This window comes from Ciconia boyciana, chromosome 2 (assembly GCF_034638445.1).
Source record: "Ciconia boyciana chromosome 2, ASM3463844v1, whole genome shotgun sequence".
NCBI classification, from domain to species: domain Eukaryota; kingdom Metazoa; phylum Chordata; class Aves; order Ciconiiformes; family Ciconiidae; genus Ciconia; species Ciconia boyciana.
In genome coordinates, this window is record NC_132935.1 from 150737487 (window position 1) to 150760847 (window position 23361).

The window sequence follows — 23361 nt, forward strand, 5'->3', positions numbered from 1 at the left end:
TACATATTTTGCCCTGATTATTGTACATCTTTCAGTGAGTAAATAATACCCTTATTTTGAAGGAGCTAGGTCTGAGCTACTTTAATTATCTACTACCACTGGTTCCTGTAATAGGGATGAAAAATGCACAACACGGCCTGGCTTTCCAGAACTAAAACAGATACACAGACAGCAAACAGGTCAACTCCAGCAGACAGATCCAATCTCAGCGCGAGAGGACTACATAGTTCCACCTGAAGGAGGGCAACCCGGAGAAACACCTATTCTCAAAGGGTGTGCTCAGGAAGGTCTAAAGCACCACATCCATAAGCATGAGCTATGGGACTGTTCATTTAGGGCAGGTTTTGCATCCTTTCTTGCATCTGCTCATCATTAATGTCAAGGATCTGAATGCCATCCTGGCCAACCCTTCCTTCTGAGTAAAGTAGGGAATTATAATCTGAATCAGAACTAATATCCATATTGAAGAGTTTGATTCTATGGCTACAATGGAAAAAATAAAATCCCAGAATGCAAATACTCTCTGACTTAAAGGGATTCAGTATCCTTAGTAGAATACTTTGCTGTTTGGGTCCACCTTCCCAATTAAAATTCTCATCCTGTTCCATGCTAAGACCCCACAGCTCGATACACTTCAATAAATACTACAGAGTATAGACATACTGCTTTCTTGTATGACTGCAAAGTGCAATCCAAAGCACAAAAACTAAGTCACACCTTCAACAAATCTCAGATTATTACTAATAAACAGGCACAGCCCTGGTATAAACACAGCCAGCCATTTGCACATGTTTAATTATAGAATATACCTCTATAATTTAATAGGATAATTATTGTTATTGTACTCATCCTGGGAGTTAGTTTTCTGAGGTAAAAGAGGCAGGAGAGCAGATCCTGAAAGTGGAAGGAGCAAGGCACCAGAGATGTTTAGCACACAAACACAAAAGAATGCTTACTCTGTTGACCCTGTAACTCAGTTGAAGGTAACTGATCAGCAAAATCAGGACTCTGCTAGAAGAACTGTGCCCTCTGCAGCCAGCATTCTGACAAAACCCATCACAGCCTCACAACTACCCCTGCCTTGTGCCAACTGCTGACATGGCTTGATCTTTCATTCCGTGTGACTGCAGAAGAGCCTGAGGCCATTCACGTGTGCTACTGAGTGAGACTTTGGAGACAAACAGAGGCTGCCTAGCTGGCCCAAGGACTATAGCACAGACCAAGGACAATTTCAGACCCACATCAGACACGCTCCTGATTAATTTTAAAAGAGTTGCACTTGCTTACACACGGTCTGAGGTAGGTTTCAAGCCATAATAGCAGGTTAGCCGAATTGGTTAGCTGAAGAGGCTTTCTCACTGGAATTAGTTTTAGAAGAACATTTAGGGCTTTTAATGGAGGATGGAGGATTCTGCGGGCAGAAAAGTATATAGCGTCACGTATCAACTGCCCTACACTGCTGGACATAGGGGGGGTTGTGATCAAACGAGTCCATTTTTTTGGTGGTGGGTTCCTGACTAGCTGTTCTTCACCTCAAGAGGTGGCTGCTCGCTTTGCTTCAGCACAGGGAGCTGGCTAGCTACCCTTGTGCGGCTCGACCGTTCTCCTTCCCCTCTGCAATTTTATCCGGTTTCTTTTCTCCACCGATCCCGACTCCTGACGCCAACAGAAACTGAAAACCCAAGAGCAGCCTCCTCACACAACCTCCCCACAGAGGACACCGGGCAGGAGCGCACCTCGGCCCTGACAGAGGCGGCGCCAGGCAGGGCGGCGCCCCCTCAGCCCGAGCCCCTCCCAGGTCCGCGCCCTGCCGCGCACGCGCCCACGGACAACGCCCCAGTGCGCACGCGCGCACTGACAGCACGGGCGTATCCTTCCCCGCTCGGCTCCCGTCCATCTGCGCATGCGCCATCCGCAGGGGCGGGGGTTGTTTTTCTCCCTCTCCCCCCGCCGCTGGCACACCTGAGGCGCCTGAGGCGCATGCGCAGGGCAGAAGGCAAGGGGGCGAGTGAAAAGGGGCGGCCGGGCGCGCAGGCGCGGGCGGTGCCGCCGTAGCCTAGGTAGGGAGCGTCGGTCGGTGTCGGGCCGGGCCGGGCGCGCTGACGGGATGGACGAGGACGTGCTGACTACCCTGAAGATCCTCATCATCGGCGAGAGCGGCGTCGGCAAGTCCAGGTGAGGGGGCGCCAGCCTCCCCCGGCCTCTCCTGCCACGACGCGGGGTACCGGTCGGGCCCGGCCTAGTCTCCCGCGGCGCCGCGTTGGACAACCCCACTTCTGCCTCAGCGGCCGCCCGGCCTGGGCGCGGCCTGCCCTGAGGAGGGCTAGGCCCCGCGGGGGGAGCTTCCTAGCCCCTTCTCGGCCAGCCCTCCTGCAGGCGAGGGGCTGCCCCTGCGCGGGGCTGCCTGCCTCTTCTGCAGCCCTCCCCCAGCCGCCGGCCCCGCGGCGGGGAGGGGAGAGCTGGTGTCACTCTGACCCAGTTGGAAAATGAGACGAAGCAGAGCTCTGCCGGCCTGGCCAGGGGGATCTGGGCCTCCCTGTGTCCTGTGCAGCCTTGTGTCGTGTGAAGAGGGGTGCGCTTGTACATCTCCACAGCACTTTGGGGTTAATCTGGTCCGTAATATGTACATGTAGAGTCACAAGTGACCCAGCATTGGGTGTGGGGGAGGACGGGACAGGGGCATATAGGGTAGGCAGTGAAGTAGTTCTACCACTGATTCTTCTGCTGACTAATTATAGTCTTTCTCAAGTTGATTTTCTGCTCCCCCATTCCCTGCTCTCTTCATGGCTTTTGTCTAAGCTAGCTTTTTTTGTCTTTTAGTACTTTTTTTCTTTAACTTTTTTTGTTAGTGCCATAGATCTTAACAAAGGAAGTGGGATATAAATGCAGGAGGGCACCTGGGAATGTACCACACTAGTCATATTAGATTTGATGTTTTTGTGGCAGTAATCTGAGTCTTCTACCATGACACTAAATAACATATAAGTCACTCATTAGAAAAAAAAACCCTTATTTGTTAAAAGGAGTCAGTCATTCCTTTGAGTTAGCTACTGAATTGATAATCTAGTACAGTAGGCCTCTGGTGGCAGACATGATCTGAGCAAATTTCTTTTAGTTGAGGTCATCTCTTTTATATGTGGCCATATGGAAGAATTTTTCCTGAGACAGATAGTATGCACGATGTTTTTGTATACCTACTTATATGCTTATTTCTTCATATCAGAAAAGTTGTTGAAAGAGCTTATGTAGAGGAAATAACATTGCTATGAAACGGTAACACTTCGGTTGTTCAGATACAGGAACTTAATATTGAGCTATTCCTGAATTTGTGTCACTTATTAGTTGGCTAGGAAAGGTCATATCTTAAACTTGTATTAGCATGGTGTAGTAAGTGATTGGAGTCCTGACTTGTGAATCAAATGCTGTCTTAAACCTGGTCCCTGTGAGTGTGCTGTACTTTGTGGAAGAGGATATCTGCATATGAAAGAAAGGTGGGGAGAGTAGAAGTTGGCTGGGCTTAGCACTCAAGACTTGTAAACTGATGTTTTTATTCTAGTGGCAGTATGAGGGTTCCATATTTTGTCTGTTTTGAGTGAAACTAATTTTGGCTGTAACTAAAAATAGCTACTCTTAAATAGCATCCTTATACAACTGTCTGAAGTTACCAATAAAATTATAGTACCTATGTGCTATAATTTTTTAAAATTTTAATTATTCTTTGGAAAATAAAGCTACCGTTTGGTTTTGGGGTTCTGGAGTAAGGAAAAAAAGGTTGGTCTATGGTTAACTTCAGAGTTGTCACCCAGCCTTACTGAAGTAAAGGAATTTCAGTAGTCACTTTTCTGTCAATGCAGGACTATGTCCAAATGCTAAAAAGGACTTGGCTGCTAAATTCACATGCGAAAAGACAAGAGAGGAGAAAAAAATGGGGCGGGGGGGTGGACCAAAAAATAAATAGGGCTTTGTTTTGCTTCTCTAGCCTGGAAATGAATAGAAGCTGTCAGTCATAGCAAACAGCTGTCTGCCACATGGTAATATACACTTGCCACAGATGCATAAGACTGGTGATTTAAAAACCCATATGCTGAGAATCTTTGTCTCTTGCCAAAATATTTACATTTGGCACAAGTACAGTGGCATTATGGGCACTTCTTCGAGGGACCCTACTACTATAGTGTGATGCGCTGGTGAATCTCAGTTGTAGCTGTTCTTCTGTTGGTAGCAAAGGATGGGGGGGATGTTGTGTGTGTGAAAGTCCTTACATACAAAAGGATGCAAAATTGTAAAACAGTAGTGAGCTAATTCTACCCTTAAACTTCTGCATCTTTATTTCTGTTCCACTGTGTGCCCCATTCAAGGAGTTATTTCTGGAGTGAAAAGCTGACTTGGAATTTTCTTCTCAAGCTTGCAGAAATACTGTGTGAGGCAATATGAAACAAAAAAAATATTTTGTACTGAATTCTGGGAGAACAAAAATAGAATAAGATAGAAGCAAAATGCTTTGAGAAGCAGACCATGTGACTGTTCAGGCAACTGGCTTGACAACTTGTGTGGTACTTTGTTTTCAAAGAGACATACTCGGTAATAGAGGCAGAGAAGAGGCCTGGGCTCTTCTAGCAGAGCATGTCTGCTGTATTATTTTCATGTTTCCTTTGTTTTTTGTAGGAGAGAAATTACGGAAAAATGAGATGTGTTTTTATTTAGCTACGTGATCTTGCTGTTACTTTCAGACTTGTAATTTGTAGGCTTCTGGCAAGCTACGGATATGCTGCAATAATAGTAACTCTTATTTTTCTTCCCTCCCTATCAGCCTTCTGCTGCGCTTCACAGATGATACATTTGACCCGGAACTTGCAGCAACGATTGGTAAGTATGTGCTGATGCTACCTTTGAAAAATTTATACAACTTCAGTACGTGGTTTGTTCAGACTTGCCTACGTGGCAGTGAAGTTCAGACATGTCTGCTTCTCTGTAAGGAAAGAATGATGTGGATACAGTTTTAGCATGCAGCACTTATTGGTAAAGCATCGACTGTACTGGCCTGTAGTTGTCCCCTTTATGCAAAAATATATCTTTGGCTAGGAAGACACATATAAATGTCACCCTTCACCATGAAGATGAAAGTCATAGGTATAGGCATTTAAAAACTCTAGTGGAACAACCTGCAGTTCACTGTTTGCCAGCATTTCAGGCTAAAATGGAAAGGTAAGAGCTACTCTTATGCCTCCTACTGATTTATCTGTGCAAGATAGCTATCAAGTTGTTTGAATAGTAATATTGCTGTCCAGAACTTGTGTTCTATGTAATGTGATACTTAGTAGCTATCTTAACAAGACTTAAGACCCTCTTTAGTAGGGGATGTTAGCTCTTGCAACTCCTGACAATACTAGAGTGTATGGGGCTCTGTGTAGTTTCTGCTTTTCCTCTATAGGGAAGAAATTACAATGTGGCTTTTTCTCTTCTACTTAATAATCAGTTCCTTGGCAGCTAGACTCCCCAGAAAAATGGGAGAGAGCCAAGAATCTAGAGCTGCTGGGGAAAAAAACAGTGATGTGTCATTGCTGTGTTGGTATTGTACCTACCAACAGCGAAGTCAGTTGTGCTGAGGAGAGTGGCCCAGGATATGCTATGTAGGTGCTTCTAAGAATGTGATGCAGCTCTGCGCCAAATTAATAACTGAAGTAATGGAAAATAGAGATGACTTTTCCACACAATGCATTTCAATTGCATTTTTTACTTTCTGTGTAGGAAGAGTTCTGGCTAAGGACTATATCAGTTCTGGCTTAGGACTTGTATCAAATTTTTTTTGATACAAGTTCTGGCTAAGAACTTTTTTGATACTTAGTTCTGGCTAAGGACTTGTATAAAAGTTTTTATTTGAGTTCAATTGTTGGTAAACAAAGAAAGCTCTGTGTAATTGGTTAAGAAGTCGATAAATTAATCTATTTTTCATTAATGTTAATGAGGTACAGGAGTACTGTTTCCTATAAAGCACTGAGCAGCCAAAGGGAGGAACATGGCCTATTTTTCTTCATTTCATTGCTTGTAAAAAATGAACTTGTGCAAGTAGCCCTACCTCAGTTCATGAGGGAGGATAGGGTGGAAAGAAACAGGAATGGAACAGATGAGGTGGTGAAGATGGCAATCTTGTATTCCAATCTAAAGACTTTTGGCACTGTATATACTTCAAATCATGTTGCTTTCTTGATATGTCAACCATGGAGGCCAGGAAGTCAGTGCAGAATAGCTACTTTAGCTTTCATGATGTTTTGGATACCAATATACTAGTTCGGTCTCAGTGTGGGCATCTTTACTGGGGTGGGTTTTTTTGGGTTTTTTAATTGTGGCTTTTTCTTTTCATTCTGCTGTTCATACATGTCATGGTTTAGCCCCAGCCAGCAACTAAGCACCACGCAGCCACTTGCTCACTCCCCCCTGGTGGGATGGGGGAGAGAATCGGAAGAGCAAAAGTAAGAAAACTCGAGGGTTGAGATAAAGACAGTCTAATAGGTAAAGCAAAAGCCGCGCACGCAAGCAAAGCAAGGAATTCATTCACTCCTTCCCATGGGCAGGCAGGTGTTGAGCCATCCCCAGGAAAGCAGGGCTCCATCATGTGTAATGGTTACTTGGGAAGACAAACGCCATCACTCCAAATGTCCCCCCTTCCTTCTTCTTCCCCAGCTTTATATACTGAGCATGACGCCATATGGTATGGAATAGCCCTTTGGTCAGTTTGGATCAATTGTCCTGGCTGTGTCCCCTCCCAGCTTCTTCTGCACCTGGCAGAGCACAGGAAGCTGAAAAGTCCTTGACTAGTGCAGCAACAACTAAAACATCTCTATTATCAACACTGTTTTCAGCACAAATCCAAAACATAGCCCCATACCAGGCACTATAAAGAAAGTTAACTCTATCTCAGCTGAAACCAGGACAATACATAATATGCTTTACCAATGTCAAAAACTGACAACAGTGCACTATTTGAGAAACTGAGGAATTATTTCCTGAAGGAATTCTTCCTCTTTGGGATTTGTCAAAATGCATAACAACATGTGTGGTAGCTAATTGTTGGCTGTTAAATAGCAACAACTCAGAGTTTACTACTGGCAGATCCTACCCTGCCAGTAGTAGGATCTACTGGGAGGTCCTACCCTGCTCTGTTTCTGATGTGGAAAAGGAGGAAGAGTACTCAATGTGAACATTACTTCAAATAGAGTTTGAGTTCTGAAACAAATATACTAATTTGGAATGAACATGATCATTTGGCAGGAAAAGGAAGTTTCTAGAAACTGAGCAAATGTTGGCTTAGATCACCCTAGCTGTTAGGCCCCTCTAGCTGATGTTTGTAGTAGTATTGTGCAGTAGAGCTACTGTGACCCCAATTGTGAAAGTCGTATAGCATGATATGTGGAGCACTCATGTGGGATAGCAGATTCTTTTAATTTTTTTTTCTGCTTAAATGGAAGGGGAACAGAATCTGGGTTGTTTTTATTTGTTTTCTTGTTTCCTTTTTTTTTAAACTACTAGGCTGTGGCATTGCCATTTTTCTGGTGAATGTATTGCTAAGAAGCAACATGTCAGCTTTGAATTCAGGGTAGGATTTCTTGTTTGTATAGATACAGTACTTGGAATGAGTTCTTAAAGATAACTGTTTCCTGCTGCATGAAGACAGATCCTAGATGCCCAATTCAGGTACTCGCAAGATGGTGAAATGCCAAAACACTTTGAGTCTTGACCTGGATTTCTTTTTGTGCTGATTTTTTCTTTTTTCTGATTAAGCTCTATTTTGTTTTGAGTTTGGGGATGGAAGAGGTTTTTAAATAATTTTAAGGCTTTCCTGTTGAGACTGCAGAGTATGGTGCTTTTCCAAAATGAATAGATTGACTACAAATAACGTCATCTTTCAATGTTATCTACATACTGGCTGCTGAACTGGTTAAAGTGACTATATTTTTAAATTTGGATTAGAAAGTGAAGAGATAACATGCTGTATGTTTAAAAAAAAAAAGCAAAACAACAAAATAAACAACAACTGCACACAAAACCACAACACTGGGGAAAGCCTTGGCTGCAGCACAGCTGGTCCCTTGCAGTGACCTGTTGAGGTATACGTTATCTTCGTAGCTTGCATAAACCTACTGGGTGCAATTTAAATGAAACCCTAAACTACTGTTTTGTATGGGTGTGTTTTCTTCAGAATTTTGTAAAAATCCTGTGGTATTCTCAGAAGAATAAGCTTGGGCAAATATTTTGACTTCAGTAGCTTCAGTTGGATTAATCATGTTTTAATCAATTAATCAACCTAGCAGATTGCCTGTCTTCCGTGCATTCTCTTGAGCTTACCTTGTTCACTGGGCTTTGTCACATGGATCTTACCAGACTATATATACCCCAGTATTTTCTGATGTCCTTACTGCTCATGCTTGTCTTTACTTGCTTGCTCTTTGTTTGACAGATTCTACATAAGTCTTCAGTGCAATCCCTATTTCATAAATGAAGTAATTTATTGCACAGATCTGATGTCTCTTAACTTTTTAGCCTTCCTTGCACTTGGAGTTGGAGCCCTCCAACAGTAAGCTGTCCAACTCGTCAGTTACCTACAACACAAAGAATACACTCCAGCTGATTTTGCACTTCCTGTAAATACAGCATGGCATACTGGCCTAAATGTGAGAGCAGCTCATGCTGTGACAGGTGACAGAGCTATTCCTTACAGACTGTAAGTCCACAGTGTGTTGGTGTGTAGTGCTGAGGCGGTAGGTGTCAAGACACAGGTGTACAGTCTAGTAGTGCTGTCTTGCTTCTGGCTGCCTTCCAAGGCATGGTGGAAAGCACTGTCAGCTTTCTGTTGTCAAGGGTAGAAGCATCACTCTTGCAAGCTCAGAACTGACACCTGTCACACAAACATATCTGCATTTCACTGAAGTATTTAGGGAACATAAGTACCATGTTTGTTCAATTTAACAAGATTTTCTTGAGCTCTGCATTTTTTTTCTACTTGTCCTCTTTTATGGCAGATTGATAATCAAAAACCTAGTTATTTAAAAGATTTCTTTTTGTTAACTGGCTTTTTGTATGTGGTGAGCCCCTTGGTTTACTAGAATTAATTTGCCATGTCTTGATCACTTTAAAGGTTATAGTTTGGTGTGCTATTGGTTCATTTTCATACTTCTGCTTTTCAACAATCAGTCTAACACATGGGATTTATTCACTATTTTAGTTTCTTAATTTACTTGCATTGCTCATGCAGAATTTAAAGCATTATCTTTTAATTTTAAGCCAGCAACAAGGCTAACATGAAGGTGTATATGCACTTTCCATTGAAAATTGCAGAACTGTGCAGGCACAAGATGCTGAACCTGTTTACTGAATGGGAGAAGCATCCTGTGGCTTCAAAGTACACATAATACATTTGTCCTAAGGAAGAAAAGTGTTCCTTCTTGAAACTACTATGATGTACTTTTGATTTGTTACATTAAGTATCTGATAGACTTGTAATATCTACAGTTACAGGTTTTGATGTCAGACTAATGGATAAAAGAATATGCTGTGAGCTGTTGGACATCCTGGCTGAGCAATGGTGATTTTTACAGTTTAGGGAAAGAAATACGCAATTACAGTGGAAGAAGAGATTCTATTAGTCTAAAAGTTACTGCTGAGTGCTGAAAAATTGGCAGGACAGGATGTTCCTTAGGATCAATTTGAGTCAACTTGCTAGCATAGCAATCTTCTATGAACGAGGCAAAGTTCTAAGAATTGGTGTTTAAAACAAAATTAATAGTAACTGTTCTTTTCTGTGAACATAACTCTGGAATAATGTACCATCCTTGTGCATGCCATGGAGCGTTATATTACTGCTAAGTTAGGGAATAAGAGTCTTAGTCCCTGAAAAAATGGAGTTCTGTTCAGTTACTGCAAAAGTTAATGTACTTCGGCAAAATTTTGCTTGAAATAAAGAGTATGGGTTTATTCCAGGGCAGAATATAGTCTGAAAATGACTTGACACTTCAGGGAACACTAGTGAGCTGAAGCTGTGAAACAATGGAATAAAAATTGTGTGTCTTTTTTTTTTTTTTAAATAAAGCTCTTTTAAACCTCAGTTGCAATGAAGTCGTAAATCTTCTTGCAATGTGGAGTTTCTCTGTGACTTTGTAAATCGAACATATTTTGGCAGCTGTTTGCACTCGTTTGTAATCTGCATGGTCTTGGGAATATAAGTGCAGCACTCGTTTGTAATCTGCATGGTCTTGGGAATATAAGTGCAGCACACTTATCATGAGGCCCTACTTAAACATTTTGTGTTAGAATAGTTAAAACAGAAATTATTATTCTTGTAGCAAGTACGATGACTACCATTTTAAGTCGAAGTGCAAAATGTTTGCTGTAACGCTTGAAAGTTGTTCTTATAAAGGTATCAACTTTCCACCCTACTCCTTCGTTTCAGGGCTGCTGCCTGGTGGGGAGTGAGAGTCACTCCAAAATAATTTAAACATACTTCCAGTTACTTGCTATTGGTAACTTAAGGATTAAATTACAGCCAAATAGATCATAACTGTACCCAGCCTCTCAAACTGATGCACGTTGCTCTATCGTTTAAATTTGCACAGTCATTAAGATCTTGTTCTCCTTGGCTTGAGTTTTGTGCAGCTTGTCCTTAGGCAAGTGATAGGCTGCTAGTTCCTGTGTATTTAAAAAAAAAAAAAAAAAGGCGGGGGGAGTTGTCAGATATTGAGGTAGATGACTGTCATCAACAGCGGAACTGTTACCATGTTGCCTGTTTTAGTCTCGGTCACTGAGCATGGTATTGGTGAGTCCCTGATGCTGCTGGAATCCCTGTAAGAGATACACTGTGTGTTCAAATAACCCAGAGCTTATTTGACATGTTTGTTAGAGGAATTACTGTCATTTAACATTATTTCTTACAGGATAGTGATCATGTAGTAGATGAGTCTCTGTCTATATCGGTTTACCTCCGCATGATCCCCTTGATGGGACTTGGTCAGATTATTTGAGAGAGGGAAACAGAGCAAATAGCTACCTGAATGCAGCTTCCTTCTTTATTTTGAAAGTAGTGTTTTGAAAATTCCTCAAGACCATGGACGTACTCGGGGAGAACACATGTATGAGTAATGAATAGAAAGTTAATCCATTTGAATTATAAACTTGAATATTTGTCCTGGAATATGTGCTTTAATACAGGAAGTGTAGTATTTGCCTTACTTCCATAAAATATTTTGACTCAATGGCTTAAAAGGCCCGTAGGCTTTTGCAAAAGCCTTTCAGCAACAAAACCTTGAGTTTTGAGCAAGGTTCATAAATAGCTAATGAAACTTACTCTTCCTGCTCCTCACAACTTGTTTTCTGAGTTTGGTTTTTTTTTCTTTTCTCTTTACTCTTTCTTTCAAAAATAGCTGTAGTATGTTTGAAGAACTAAAATATTTTTCTTCCTCTAGGTGTGGACTTCAAGGTGAAAACTATTTCAGTTGATGGAAACAAAGCTAAACTGGCGATATGGGTAAGTGTCTCCTGAGTTCTTAATGTATTGCTTTAGGAATAGTGATGGCTTGTATAATGTACAGTTTGTAGAGGATCCTTTTCTATTTAACATGGAGACGATTTGGAGGAGTGGGAGGTTAATACTGAACCATTCAGAAGGTGGAATGAACTGTGGGGAAACTGGCTGATGGGGCAGATCTGTTGCCTGTGAGCTTCTGCAGCACTGATGCCAGGTCTGGTTGGGATAGAAGTAGAGAAAAGGAGGAATAAAATGGTACTAAATCAATTGGACTTTAAAACTGTGAATGTGGCCATTCCTAGATTTTTTTGAGTAATTAATTGTTTAACTTCTAAAGAGTTAGCCCTCACTAATCTGAGACTTCCCTGTATACGTCGTTCTTGTCTGTACTTGACAGGTTTTAAAAGGGTGCACGTAACCTAAATGTTTCAGGCAAAATTTAGTTGTCTATTAATAGGTTAAGAATTATGGTTATATGCTCAATTTATGCTCAAATGTTACCTCTCAAAGCAATTTTTAGCCTAAAAACTTCATAGCCCTCATACCTTGAGCCTATAAAAGTCTTTGTTACTTGTAGCAGATGCAGCTGAAAGAGGGAGAGGCAGTGTTAGTAATCTTAGCCTTAGTGTTCAACATCTACTCTAGTTAAAAGTAGAACTTCTAAATTCATGGCAAGTAAAGAAAGAAAAAGTACATCCAAGCTTTTTTTAAACATTCTCTATTCTGCAAACCAGCCTCTGCACTTATGTGACTTGAAGCACCTTTTGAATATTCAGACCCAATTGTGACTTCTTGTAGCGAGCAAGAATAAAACCTTGTTTCTCGTATAAGCAAGATACCTGACCTTTACTTCCTTCGGAAGTAGTAGTGGAACATGAAATATATATTGCAATACTTCTGTTGCTTTGCGGGTGTTTCATATCTCGACTAACAAACAGGATTTATGTCTTAGTGTGACAGTAGTAATCATCACTAAAATAAATGGGTTTGACAAGGAAAATAACTGCAACAACTTGACAGACAAATAGACATATAGGAGGAAAAACAGACTGATAGCAAAATGATGAGTGATCATGTGATGGAAGATATTACATAGGACTAACTTAGGGTTTATCTTCTTTCATATTGGTGAATATGAAGAAATAATCCTGAGGTAAACTGGAAAAGAAAAGCTTGTAAAGGAGACACAAAACCAGTCTGAGATGTGTGGGATTGACTGTTGGAAGTTCAGTTATTCAGGTTCTTTGGCGGGGAACAGTTTTGAATCCACAGTGTTTCATGTGTCACTTCTAACCTGGGGTAACTTGGATGAAATTATTTAAATCTTCTATGCATAAAGTCTGCAATAGGTGTGCACTATAACTTAATCTCTGATAAGAAAATAGCATTCTAATATTTGGGGTTTTTTGCAGAGCTGTTGACACTTTAAATTTGAGGATGTAAATTCAAGTTTACTTAAAAACAGAAAAACCTCTGGCTTATTTCTTGTGCTCTGTCATAGCATGTTAAATGCACTTACCCTGGCACTGAATCAAATTTAATTGGACTGAGGTGATTGAAGTGAGGGAACTAGGTTTTTTGCCATGGGTTTTGATGCTTGTTACAAAATCTTAGTACTGCAGCTATGCTTCTTTCTTGCTGGTTGCTGTTGTACTAGCTGCAGAACAAATGTTTCTGCAGAAATGGCTATCTTATTGCTTTATAGTCCAGTTATTTACTACACCTAACAGTTTAAAGGTGTTTCCCAGGACACACTACATAAAATCTCAAAGTTAATGTGCAGTAAAACAGCAGGGAAGGGTATAAACTCAGTTAATCTGGTAGTTGAATATACTTTGAATCTTATTTTTTATGTTCATTAGAAGGAGAATACCTGAGAGCTGAACTAGATTCTGCTCAAATTCTGCATAATGAAATTTTCTGAATGGCTTTTTAGGATACCGCAGGTCAGGAGCGGTTCAGAACATTAACACCCAGTTACTACAGAGGTGCACAAGGTGTTATCCTAGGTAAGTATGGCTTTGCATGCTATTTTGAATAAGTTTGTGGTTTTCTCATGCATTGGGGTTACACAAACTCATATAATGTTTCTGTAATATCTAGTTGATATTAAAAATCATTGTATCTGTGTTGAACAACTCCTACATTAAAGGATCTTGAATTTTTTTTGTCTGACCTCTTTCTCATGTAGTCATTGTCACTGGTCTGAGAACCACTGATTTTTGCATGAGATTAAAAGCTACTGCTGTTTGAAAGGATAGCTTGGAGCTGGCCCTGTGCTGCCAGGAATTTGCCTTTTATTTTGGTTTTTGCCTGTGCTTAACTAAGCCCAGACTAAAAAATAAAATAAAATTAAGATTTTTCTCTTCTCAGTGTATTCTTTCTGTATCAGGATGTATACAGCTTTCCCTTTTTCTTCTTCCTATTCCTTTTTCTTAATTAAATTAATATAAACACTGTAGAGTCTGGCTGGGGTTTTTTGCTGTTTGTGTCTCCATACTGATGAGATGTTACACAGTCAGAATCACTTAAAAAAGACTAGCTGGAAGCATAAAAATCATCAATCTGTGTGGGAGAAACCCAGGCCAAAACCCATAATTGCAACTTCACAGTGAAGTCTCTTTTGCTTTTCTTTTGTATATGGAAACCTGTTAACTAGGCACTGGGCTCTGAAGTTCTGCTTCTCCACTGCTAGAATTGAGGAGCTAACTAAAGTAAGGGCAGGGAAGTAAGTTTAATTTTTTTTGAACTTGTATCTGACTTATCTGACTTGAGAGATTCTTGGTAAGTTATTGTGTCCAGTTAAATTGTTTAACTTGGAACAACCTCTGTCATGAGACTTCCTGGTAGGTTTTGTTTTGTATGTACTGTTTCCCAAGTCTGAGTTGCATTGTCTTTCTGGTATAGGAAGATGCTGTCAAGGCATGTCTTGTCAAGTCAGTTAGTTTCTGGCACTGAACCTGCCACTTACTGTTGAAAGCTGTAAAAGTAAGCAAGCACTGTTTGGGAGCTAGAAAGTTCTGCTGTTGAGATTTGCGCTCTCATTTTATTTAATAATCTTCTCTTGGCTATTTCTTTGTTAAATGACTTGCTATAAATAAGGTTGTTCATGCAAGCCAAGCTATAGATTTGATTGATACCAATTGTTTATGCCTGTCTGCACATGGGATGTGAGAATGAAGGAAAAAATACTTTCATAGCTTGAAATGGCAGCTATTGTCACTGGGTGGCAGATTTTGGATTTAACAAGGTCTGCTTTTTGTCTGCCCTTTCTGCTCCTAGCATGGCTTATTATATTACATATATCTCACACAAATGCTAAATAGTTTGAAACACTAAAATGCTGAAAATTCAGTGGTTCACTGGTATTTGTGAGGATTTGGTGATCAGTTTACACTTTGGTTAAATCAGTAGCATAGCAGCAGTGTTATACAAATCTTAATTATCACTAATTCACTCAGTGCAAAAGGTCATGCCATCCTCTTTGCATATCTTTTGTGTAGTGATGTTAGTAAGTATCCTACATGAGAGGTCTGCAAGTGTAGAACTCTTTGGAGAATGATGGTTTCTAGCCTGTAAGCTAGGATGTCTCCATGTAAATTAGTCTGAGAACAGTAGATGACTGAATCATAGAGTTGCTTTGCATTAGTATCATCAGTGATTTGAGCTGGTGGATATTCAACTTTTTTCCAATTGTTGTCTTGTAAGTTGGAATTGGAAAGTAAGTAAACTGGAATTCTTGGGAATCTAATAAGTTTTCAAATTCAAAAAGCCATAATTTTTGCTCCTTTTGTAAAGTAAGCTGTATTTGGAAAAAAATTGTGGAAATAATATTGCTAATATCTTTCAGTTTATGATGTCACGAGAAGAGATACTTTTGTCAAGCTGGATAACTGGTTAAATGAACTGGAAACATACTGCACAAAGAATGACATAGTGAAAATGCTAGTTGGAAACAAGATTGATAAGGTAAACTGAATTCAACTGCAGTAAGTAATCTGTTGGTGTATTTTGTTAATAATGCGTATTAATGCTATGTCTTATTATAGGAAAACCGTGAAGTTGACAGAAATGAAGGTCTCAAATTTGCAAGGAAACATTCCACATTGTTCATAGGTATGTTATAGATATTTGCAGAGATCTTACTTGATTTTTGTTACATAATGAAAAGTACTGCTTCCATAAGACTGATAGTCTCTATACGTACAATCCAATTGAGGGTATTTCTCAGCTGCAGTCAGTACAAAGATAATAGGTATTGCTGTCTTTTTTAAAATTGTCCCTAAATAGATCCAGATATCTATTCTAACTGTGGATGAGTGTACTGAAATGCATAAGGATTAAGGGTGGAATACAAGCTCTACTGTAGTCTGACAAAACTTGTTTTAGGTTTGGGGTTTTGTCTGATTTCTTTTCCCAGCCTACTTGCTAAATTAATAACAGAAGCAAAATGAAAGAGGGAAAACTGGTACTAGTGGACGGCTTTCAGTGTAGCAAAAGAGCTGGCACTTGACAGAAATCTGTATTAGAACTGGGATGTAAAAATAGGTAGGAATATAATTAACTTAAAAATGGTGGGTGGGATTGAATAATGACTAAATCGTGACTGGAGCAAATATGTTGGTCTCATCTTGCTGCAAAATGAGATGGGCCTTGTAGGCAAAGCCTTGTAATGATAAATTAAAGTGGGTGGTGAAGTGATTCTTTATGCATAAGTTTATTACATGTTTCGTTTAAGTATCCGCAGGGATTACCTTAGGATGACTCCAGCAGCAAAGCAGTTCATTGACATTTCCTGTACTTAGCCTTATGTTCCCATCTCTGACTAATGACATATCTTTGTCTAGTACCTTGCTGTGTTTCCTTTTGGCTACAGTGTCAGATGTGGAAATACAAGTTCGAAGCTAAGGCACAAGCTGTTAAGTGCATGGAAGATGAAAAGAAACATGAAAATTAAACTATAACTAAATATATATATATCTGTGTACTACATATGCTAAGTATCTGCATGGCTGTGTAGAATACAGTGCAAGCCCTAGTGAGACTGAACAGTTTCAGATGGTATCTGTTGCTCTCATAATATGCCTGGTGAGCAAATTTCTTGGGCTTAGCCAAAGTAAGGCTCCTGATTGAAATTACCTAGAATTCTGCTAACTGTGGAAGAAATGAGATCCCTTATTGCTTTTTATCAGATGAGTTGTATGATGGAGGCTGATGCAGAATCCTACAGTATGGATCCTTGCTTCTTACAGTATGGTGGTACTGCAGTTCTGACTGATGTACAGAACTGAAACACAGAACAGCAACCAGGTTTGAGAGATCTTAAGTTAGTAGAGCCCTCCTTTCTTCTTACTGAAGTGCTTTCCACAGAAAAATAAAGCTAAGCTAAGCTGTAGCTGTCTCCATATATTCTAGTGACATTCAGCTTGGAAGCTCTTCTATTAAAGGGTCTTTTGAGGTGCTTGCCTTATGTGGTGACAGAAATCTTCACATCTGCTAATTTTGACACTGCTATGTTATTATAGAGTATATTGTAGAAGTAAGTCTAGGTTGTAGGTTGAGACTTAACTGAAAGAGAAATACTAAAGTTACTGGAAGCTATGCTAACACTTGACTTCTTGTGTCCCTTCTCCAGAGGCAAGTGCAAAGACATGTGATGGTGTACAGTGTGCCTTTGAAGAACTTGTTGAAAAAATCATTCAGACTCCTGGACTGTGGGAGAGTGAGAGCCAAAACAGAGGTGTAAAGTTATCAAACAAGGAAGAAGGATATGGAGGAGGAGGAGCATGTGGTGGATATTGTTCTATGTTATAAACTTTGGGAAGCTTATTCTTTGCATCGTTAAAACAGATAGTGACATCTCTGTACATAAATTCGTTAAATGCTATTTTTAGGGACCTTGCAGTTTGCACATATTTGTTTTCACGGCAGTGAACACTTGTAGGAAAAATGTTCTGCAGCTTTCCGAGTTTGAAAATGTTATGGTAAGCATGCCCAATTTGCAATCTTCAGGTTTTTATAAGTAGCATAAATAATGTGTAAGAACAAATGCACTAAAAATTTTATGACACTATACATTCATCATGTAACTGTTCTAAACAAATCCATCTAACACGTTACTGCATTGTCTGCTCTGTCTTATTTTTAAATACTCTTGAAGTTATAGAACTATATAGTGTGCACAGATCTTGAAAACAGTGTGAGCTATAAATGTTACATTTCATTTCTTCTAGTAAATGCTTTCTTATGGAATTAAAAACAGCAAAATTATATAGTTCTTGGACAAATCTGCTAAGTTTTTGTCTTTCAGCAGAGCTGTCTAAAATACAAATTGGCACAGGCCATAGTTGGTATCGGCACCTTCTTGAAGAGATGCTTTGAAAGCTTCCTTTGCAAAGCTGGGGAACGCCCTTTTTTCTTTTTAATCATCACTTCAGTTGATGGCTTAACTGGAGTTTTAATCCTGTGATATTTATATACTAAATTTATGGTACTCTTGCACTCTAGGTTTTTATGATGCGGTCTGCTCTAGACTTGCTGTAGAAAGTCTTCATTTTTGGCAAGGTGTCTAAATGACATCTTGTTCTTTCAATGTGAATCAATTTGCCACACTTCAGTACGGATGCCTAATTTTCCGAAATGTTTGTAATATAAGTTTATCTTGAAGTGTAGCTCACTGTGGCTGTGAAGATCTCTATCACATGTCTGCTTTGTGCGGCTACTTGTTCAGAAATAAAACTTCCTGTCACAAACACTAAGTGGGAAGCTATAGGGCTTCTTGATCTCTGTATGGAAAAATACTATTGCAATGAGTATTCACTTGAATTTACTGTATCAAAGCCAATGGTTTGTTTCAGAAGACTTGTCTAGACTAATAAATTTTTTTTCCACAGTATTCAACTTTTCTAACCTCTTCCTATTGTAGAGTTGTATATTTTCTAGCACATACAGTTTAAACAAGGTCACTTCTTACAGACAAATTATTTCTATTTCTGAAGGACAAGACAAGGATTCTATGTTGTATTTTGGGTTGTTTTTTTTAATAATCACTATAGTGCAATCGGTAACTGAACTATTGGGCAGTTTCTTGTAAATATAGTGATGATGGAACCTTTTCTTACTGCAAGGTTTTGTGTGAATGTCAGCATACATGATCTGTATTTTGCAGCAGGTCGTGGCTGCTTCTGTTAAAATACACTTTATTCTTCACATGGAAACTTTGTTTTCTATTCTGTTTTACACTTGCTAGAAAACAGTACCAAGATTTGAAAACTTAACCATGCTAGTTTTTACCAAATATTGTATCTATAGTATTGTTAATGTAGTAGGATAATTTAAATATGTAAATGTGACTAATATTAAATATACGTACATATTGTATTAAAATGTTAGATTTGTATTACTGTTTCATGCAGAATATGTGGGCTGAGCAAATCTTGTTTTTTAGCATTGAGGTCAAAGGATTTCTGGTTTTTGTAGGCTAGCAGTAGAGGAAACTTGTAGGAACATTAAAACTCTGAATAACAATTATTTTAGTGTTATTTCAGTAATATTTGGCAAGTATCATAATGCTGGCAGATGCCTGTAATTTATTTCCATACCTGTTTTCCCCCTAGTCTGGGTGCATCCCTGTGTTGAGAAGAGACTTATTTTTCAGTTTCTCACGAAAGGTCCTTTTATCACAGGACCTGGATTCATCTTTCATTCTGCCTTTGCCAGATCTGACAGCTCTTGTCAAAGAGAGGAACTGCAGGGCACTCTGAATAGTGGGTATTGTTCTGCAAAAAAGTCATTTGCTCCCTCTTTCTCTGCAAAATTTTTGAGGGGAGTAGTCTGAAACAGCATATTTAGTGAGACTGAGAGCAGTTAGACAGCTATTTTTTTTTAAAGCAGATGTTTTCTAATTGACTTGCAGCTAGCTCTTCTATCTTTTTCATCTTTTAAGCATGTTTGATTATGTCCCTGAGGAATAGCTTTTCCTAGAGTCTCACCACCTTTCCTCATTCTTCTGTCAAGAAGCTGTGTACTGGAGGGGCGGGTTCCTGTGCTTCCAGTATTTGTTAGAGCAAATTTAGCATCAGTTACTCTTACTCTGCTAGGTTTTGGTTTTGTGTTTTTTTTTTTTAAATCCTTCCTCTTTCTCTCTCCTTTTTTTTGTGGGGGGGCGGGGTGGAGGGAAGTTGCAGTCTTTCAAATAAGATTGTTCCCATGCTTTCAAAGTTGTTTTTCTTCTTTGCAGGTCAGAATTGTATTGCCGTTATCTCCAAGCGCACTTTCACTGTTGTAGCTGTAATGCAAGCATATCTGAAACTATTGCAAGCTGTATCATAACGTCTGCTTCATACTGATTTAAGCCTATGTCTTTGTGGAATATTGAGTATTGCAGTCAGAGAAGTATGCACAAGAGATCCTTCAGTCTATCTCAGTAGGTAGCTGAGGGATAATGGAGATAGCTATTGTTTGCTTTTCATCAAGTAATGAGAATGTATCCATTTCCATGGCACATAGCATTTTCTTATAAAACTAAACCAGAGTGAGATAACTGAGAAATCTTACATAATCATGAAAGACAGTTAAAACTGAAGTTGTTTCCAGTTCATTTACACTGTAGTCAATGTTAAAAATATTGACTAGCAGTTAAGTACTTGGGGCTGGCACAAGTTTTCTGTAGTCTTTACACTAGCCTGGAAGAATATGGCACAGCAGTTGCATCTTCTTGAACTTAGACTTGAGAATACTAAGTGTTTTTATGGTTTTGTCTTGGATTTCTTCTTCCACTGTTTTAAAAAGGGAGGTGGGACAGGCTTCTGGTGGAGATTTAAGGATGCTTTTTTTTTATTGCTAGTGGGGCTTTTATCCAAAGTACAGCATCACTTTTCCTGTTCTCCTACTGCAATAATGAGATCAACAGCTGGCTCAAAGTAAGTCTTAAAATGAAAACATGAGTTCAGTAAGTCCCCAAACAATAGCAATGACTGTCTCATCAACTGTGGCAGAACTTCAGGAAACAGCGTTCTTGCTGCCATCATATATCACAGTGGCAACCGCTCTGTTTGCTTCACTTTTGTTTGCCAGTAACCTGAAGGGTATACAGTGAACTACAATAATCCTTCTAATCTTGCCCCGTAGTTTAGTGTAGTAATTCTATGTTTTGAGGCTGAACTGGATGCATTTTTTCAAACGCTTGCAAAACTTGGGCAGTCTGTGTTGTGATCAGCACAAGTTGCTGCTATTTAGCTATGAGGATTTATACAAATGTTCAAGATGCTGCATCCAGCCCATATGTACTATCTTGTTGAAAGCTCCTGTGGTAGTTTTCAGTATCTTGCTGTCCTTCATGAAGGTGTTAAGAAGCAACATTAGTATGAGCAGGGTTTTTTCATGTTGCCAGACAAAACGTTGCCTGGTTTTCAGAGCTAGTTGAGCCTTCAAGGGCAAAATATAAGGTGTTTTTCCTGGTCACTTTCCAACAGCATTAGCTTTTGGGGAAAAAAAGCTCTCCGTTAAAACTGTTTCAACTTTTGTAAGTTTTCCACATACCTTGCTCTTGAGTACCTGTGACACCTTAATTAAAAATTGATGAAGGGTTATACAGGCAAAGAACTGTGAAGGTGTGTTTCCAAACTACTGCATGCTTACATTCCGTGGCTGATTTTAATGCAAGAGTAAGAAGTTTTGTCCTTGTCTTTGTGAGAGTAATATCTAGTCCTTTCTGAGGGCGTTTAAATGGCTGTGGTGGTTAACTAATGAAGATTTTTTTTCTCATGCTACTAGTTTCTGTAGCATCTATGCACATTTTGCATACAACGATAGCAAAATGCCTAGTGAAGTTCTGGAACTCTTGGGCTCTAGTTCTTTATTTTAGAAGATTACAAAAAAAACCTAGAAGAAGTCTTAAAATAGAAGTGTCAAATCATGATTGGAAGGAAACTTTTCTAGTGTTTTCTGTGTATAATCAGCTGTGGATTTACATGGTTCTGGGAACAAGTCTTCTGGTTGGATCCTTTTGACAGGAGTGCTTGGTTCGCAGTTCTTAATGCTTGTCAGGCTGGACTTTCTGATCTGGGGAGTGTGGCTATCAAGATGTTCATGACAGTATGAAACTTGTTCTTTACTATAGCCAGGTCTGGAGCTTCTCATTGCTACTTAGGATTAGGACCAAAGCTGTAAACTGGGGTTTAGGGAAGAGCAGAAGCAACTACCCAAACTGTGAAGGCAGTTTTAATAATACATAATACATTTAGTGTATAATACATTATACACAAAATATATAATTATTATATAATATGCCATATAGTAAACATACTATTTAATATAATAAAAACATTTTGTTAATATACTGTATTAGAATATATGATGCATATATAATGCAATATAATATATTAAAAATAGATATTATATAGAAATGTATATATTTTTATATTGTTTAGAGATTATGTATCAGCTTCAAACATAATTATTTTAATTCAGGGTACATATGACAAAGGTACAAAGCCCGCGGGCAGGTGTTATCCAGAAGAACAGAAGGAAGGATGCCTATGGAAGCAAGAGTTGGGCTTTATATACTGATAATGCCTGAGCTTGGTGTGAAATCAAAGTTCAAGTTCTAGATTAATTGGGTACTCAGAGTGCCAGAAGTCGGAGATTGCATCTGCCTAGATGTGATTTGACTTAAACTTTTCTCCTGACCAGTATCCTGAATCACAGAATGGTTGAGGTTGGAAGGGGCCTCTGGAGGTCATCTGGTCCAACCTCCTGCTCAAACCAGGACACCTGGAGCTGGTTGCCTGGGACTATGTCCAGATGGCTTTTGAATGTCTTCAAGGAGGGAGACTCCACAATCTCCTTGGGAAACCTGTTCCAGTGCTTAGTCACCCTTAGAGTAAAAAAAAGTGTTTCCTGATGTTCAGATGGAACCTCCTGTGCTTCAGCATGTGCTTGTTGCCTCTGGCCCTGTCACTGGGCACCACTGAAAAGAGCTGGGCTCTGTCCTCTTTGCACCCTCACTTCAGGTATTTATATACGTTAATAAGATCCCCCCTTAACCTTCTTTTCTCCAGGCTGAACAGTTCCAGCCTTTCCTCATGGGAGAGATGCCCTAGTCCCTTAATCATCTTGGTGACCCTTCCTTGAACTCTCTCCAGTATAGTATGTCCATGTCTCTCTTGTACTGCAGAGCCCAGAACTGGATACAGTACTCCAGGTGTGGCCTCACCAGTGCTGAGGAGATGGCAAAGATCACCTCCCTTGACCTGCTGGCAGTGCTCCTTCTAATGCAGCCTAGGAGACTGTTGGCTGCCTTTGCTAGCTTACGTTCGCTTGGTGTCTAGCAGGACCCCCAGGTCTTTTTCTGTTGAGCTGCTTTCCAGATGGGTGGCCCCCAGCATCTACTGGTGCCTGGGGTGGTTCCTCTCCAGGGGCAGGACTTGGTGCTTCTCCTTGTTGGGCTTCATGAGGTTCCTGTCGGCCCTTAAAAGGGAGCTCGTCCCTGGGTGGGCTCGAACCACCAACCTTTCGGTTAACAGCCGAATGCGCTAACCGATTGCGCCACAGAGACTGATATGCAGCATTCTTCTTCATGAAGAGCTGAATTCTTGATTGTGTTCAATAAGTGCAGATGGTGGTGGTTGTGTGTGTTGGACAGTGACAGACCAGTACTGCTGGCATGTTGCTGCAACAAACCTGAAGAGTTACTGTGTCAGAATATTGTAAGAGGTGGGGGCGGGGGGAAGAAATGCTGTTACCTCCTGTGGGGTGTGAAAGATGAGATTCTTTTGATTTGAAAAGGGTAGCTATTCCTTACTGCTTCTCAAGCCCTCCTCTCCTGAGGGAGTTGTCATGTCATG

At 39.9% G+C, this 23361-nt stretch overlaps 1 protein-coding gene and 1 non-coding gene across 2 annotated transcripts; one reads left to right on the top strand and one right to left on the bottom strand.

Moving 5' to 3' along the window:
* Positions 1–1894: 1894 nt before the first annotated feature.
* Positions 1895–18410, top strand: RAB18 (RAB18, member RAS oncogene family). The gene is made up of 7 exons (XM_072854518.1): positions 1895–2175; positions 4811–4866; positions 11454–11515; positions 13452–13524; positions 15366–15484; positions 15565–15631; positions 17151–18410. The coding sequence occupies exons 1-7, from the start codon at positions 2108–2110 to the stop codon at positions 17327–17329; spliced, it is 624 nt and encodes a 207-aa protein (XP_072710619.1). The 5' UTR covers positions 1895–2107; the 3' UTR covers positions 17330–18410.
* Positions 18411–22998: 4588 nt separating this feature from the next.
* TRNAN-GUU (transfer RNA asparagine (anticodon GUU)) lies at positions 22999–23072 on the bottom strand. Its single transcript has one exon. It is a non-coding gene; the product is annotated as a tRNA-Asn (tRNA).
* Between the last annotated feature and the right edge of the window lie 289 nt (positions 23073–23361).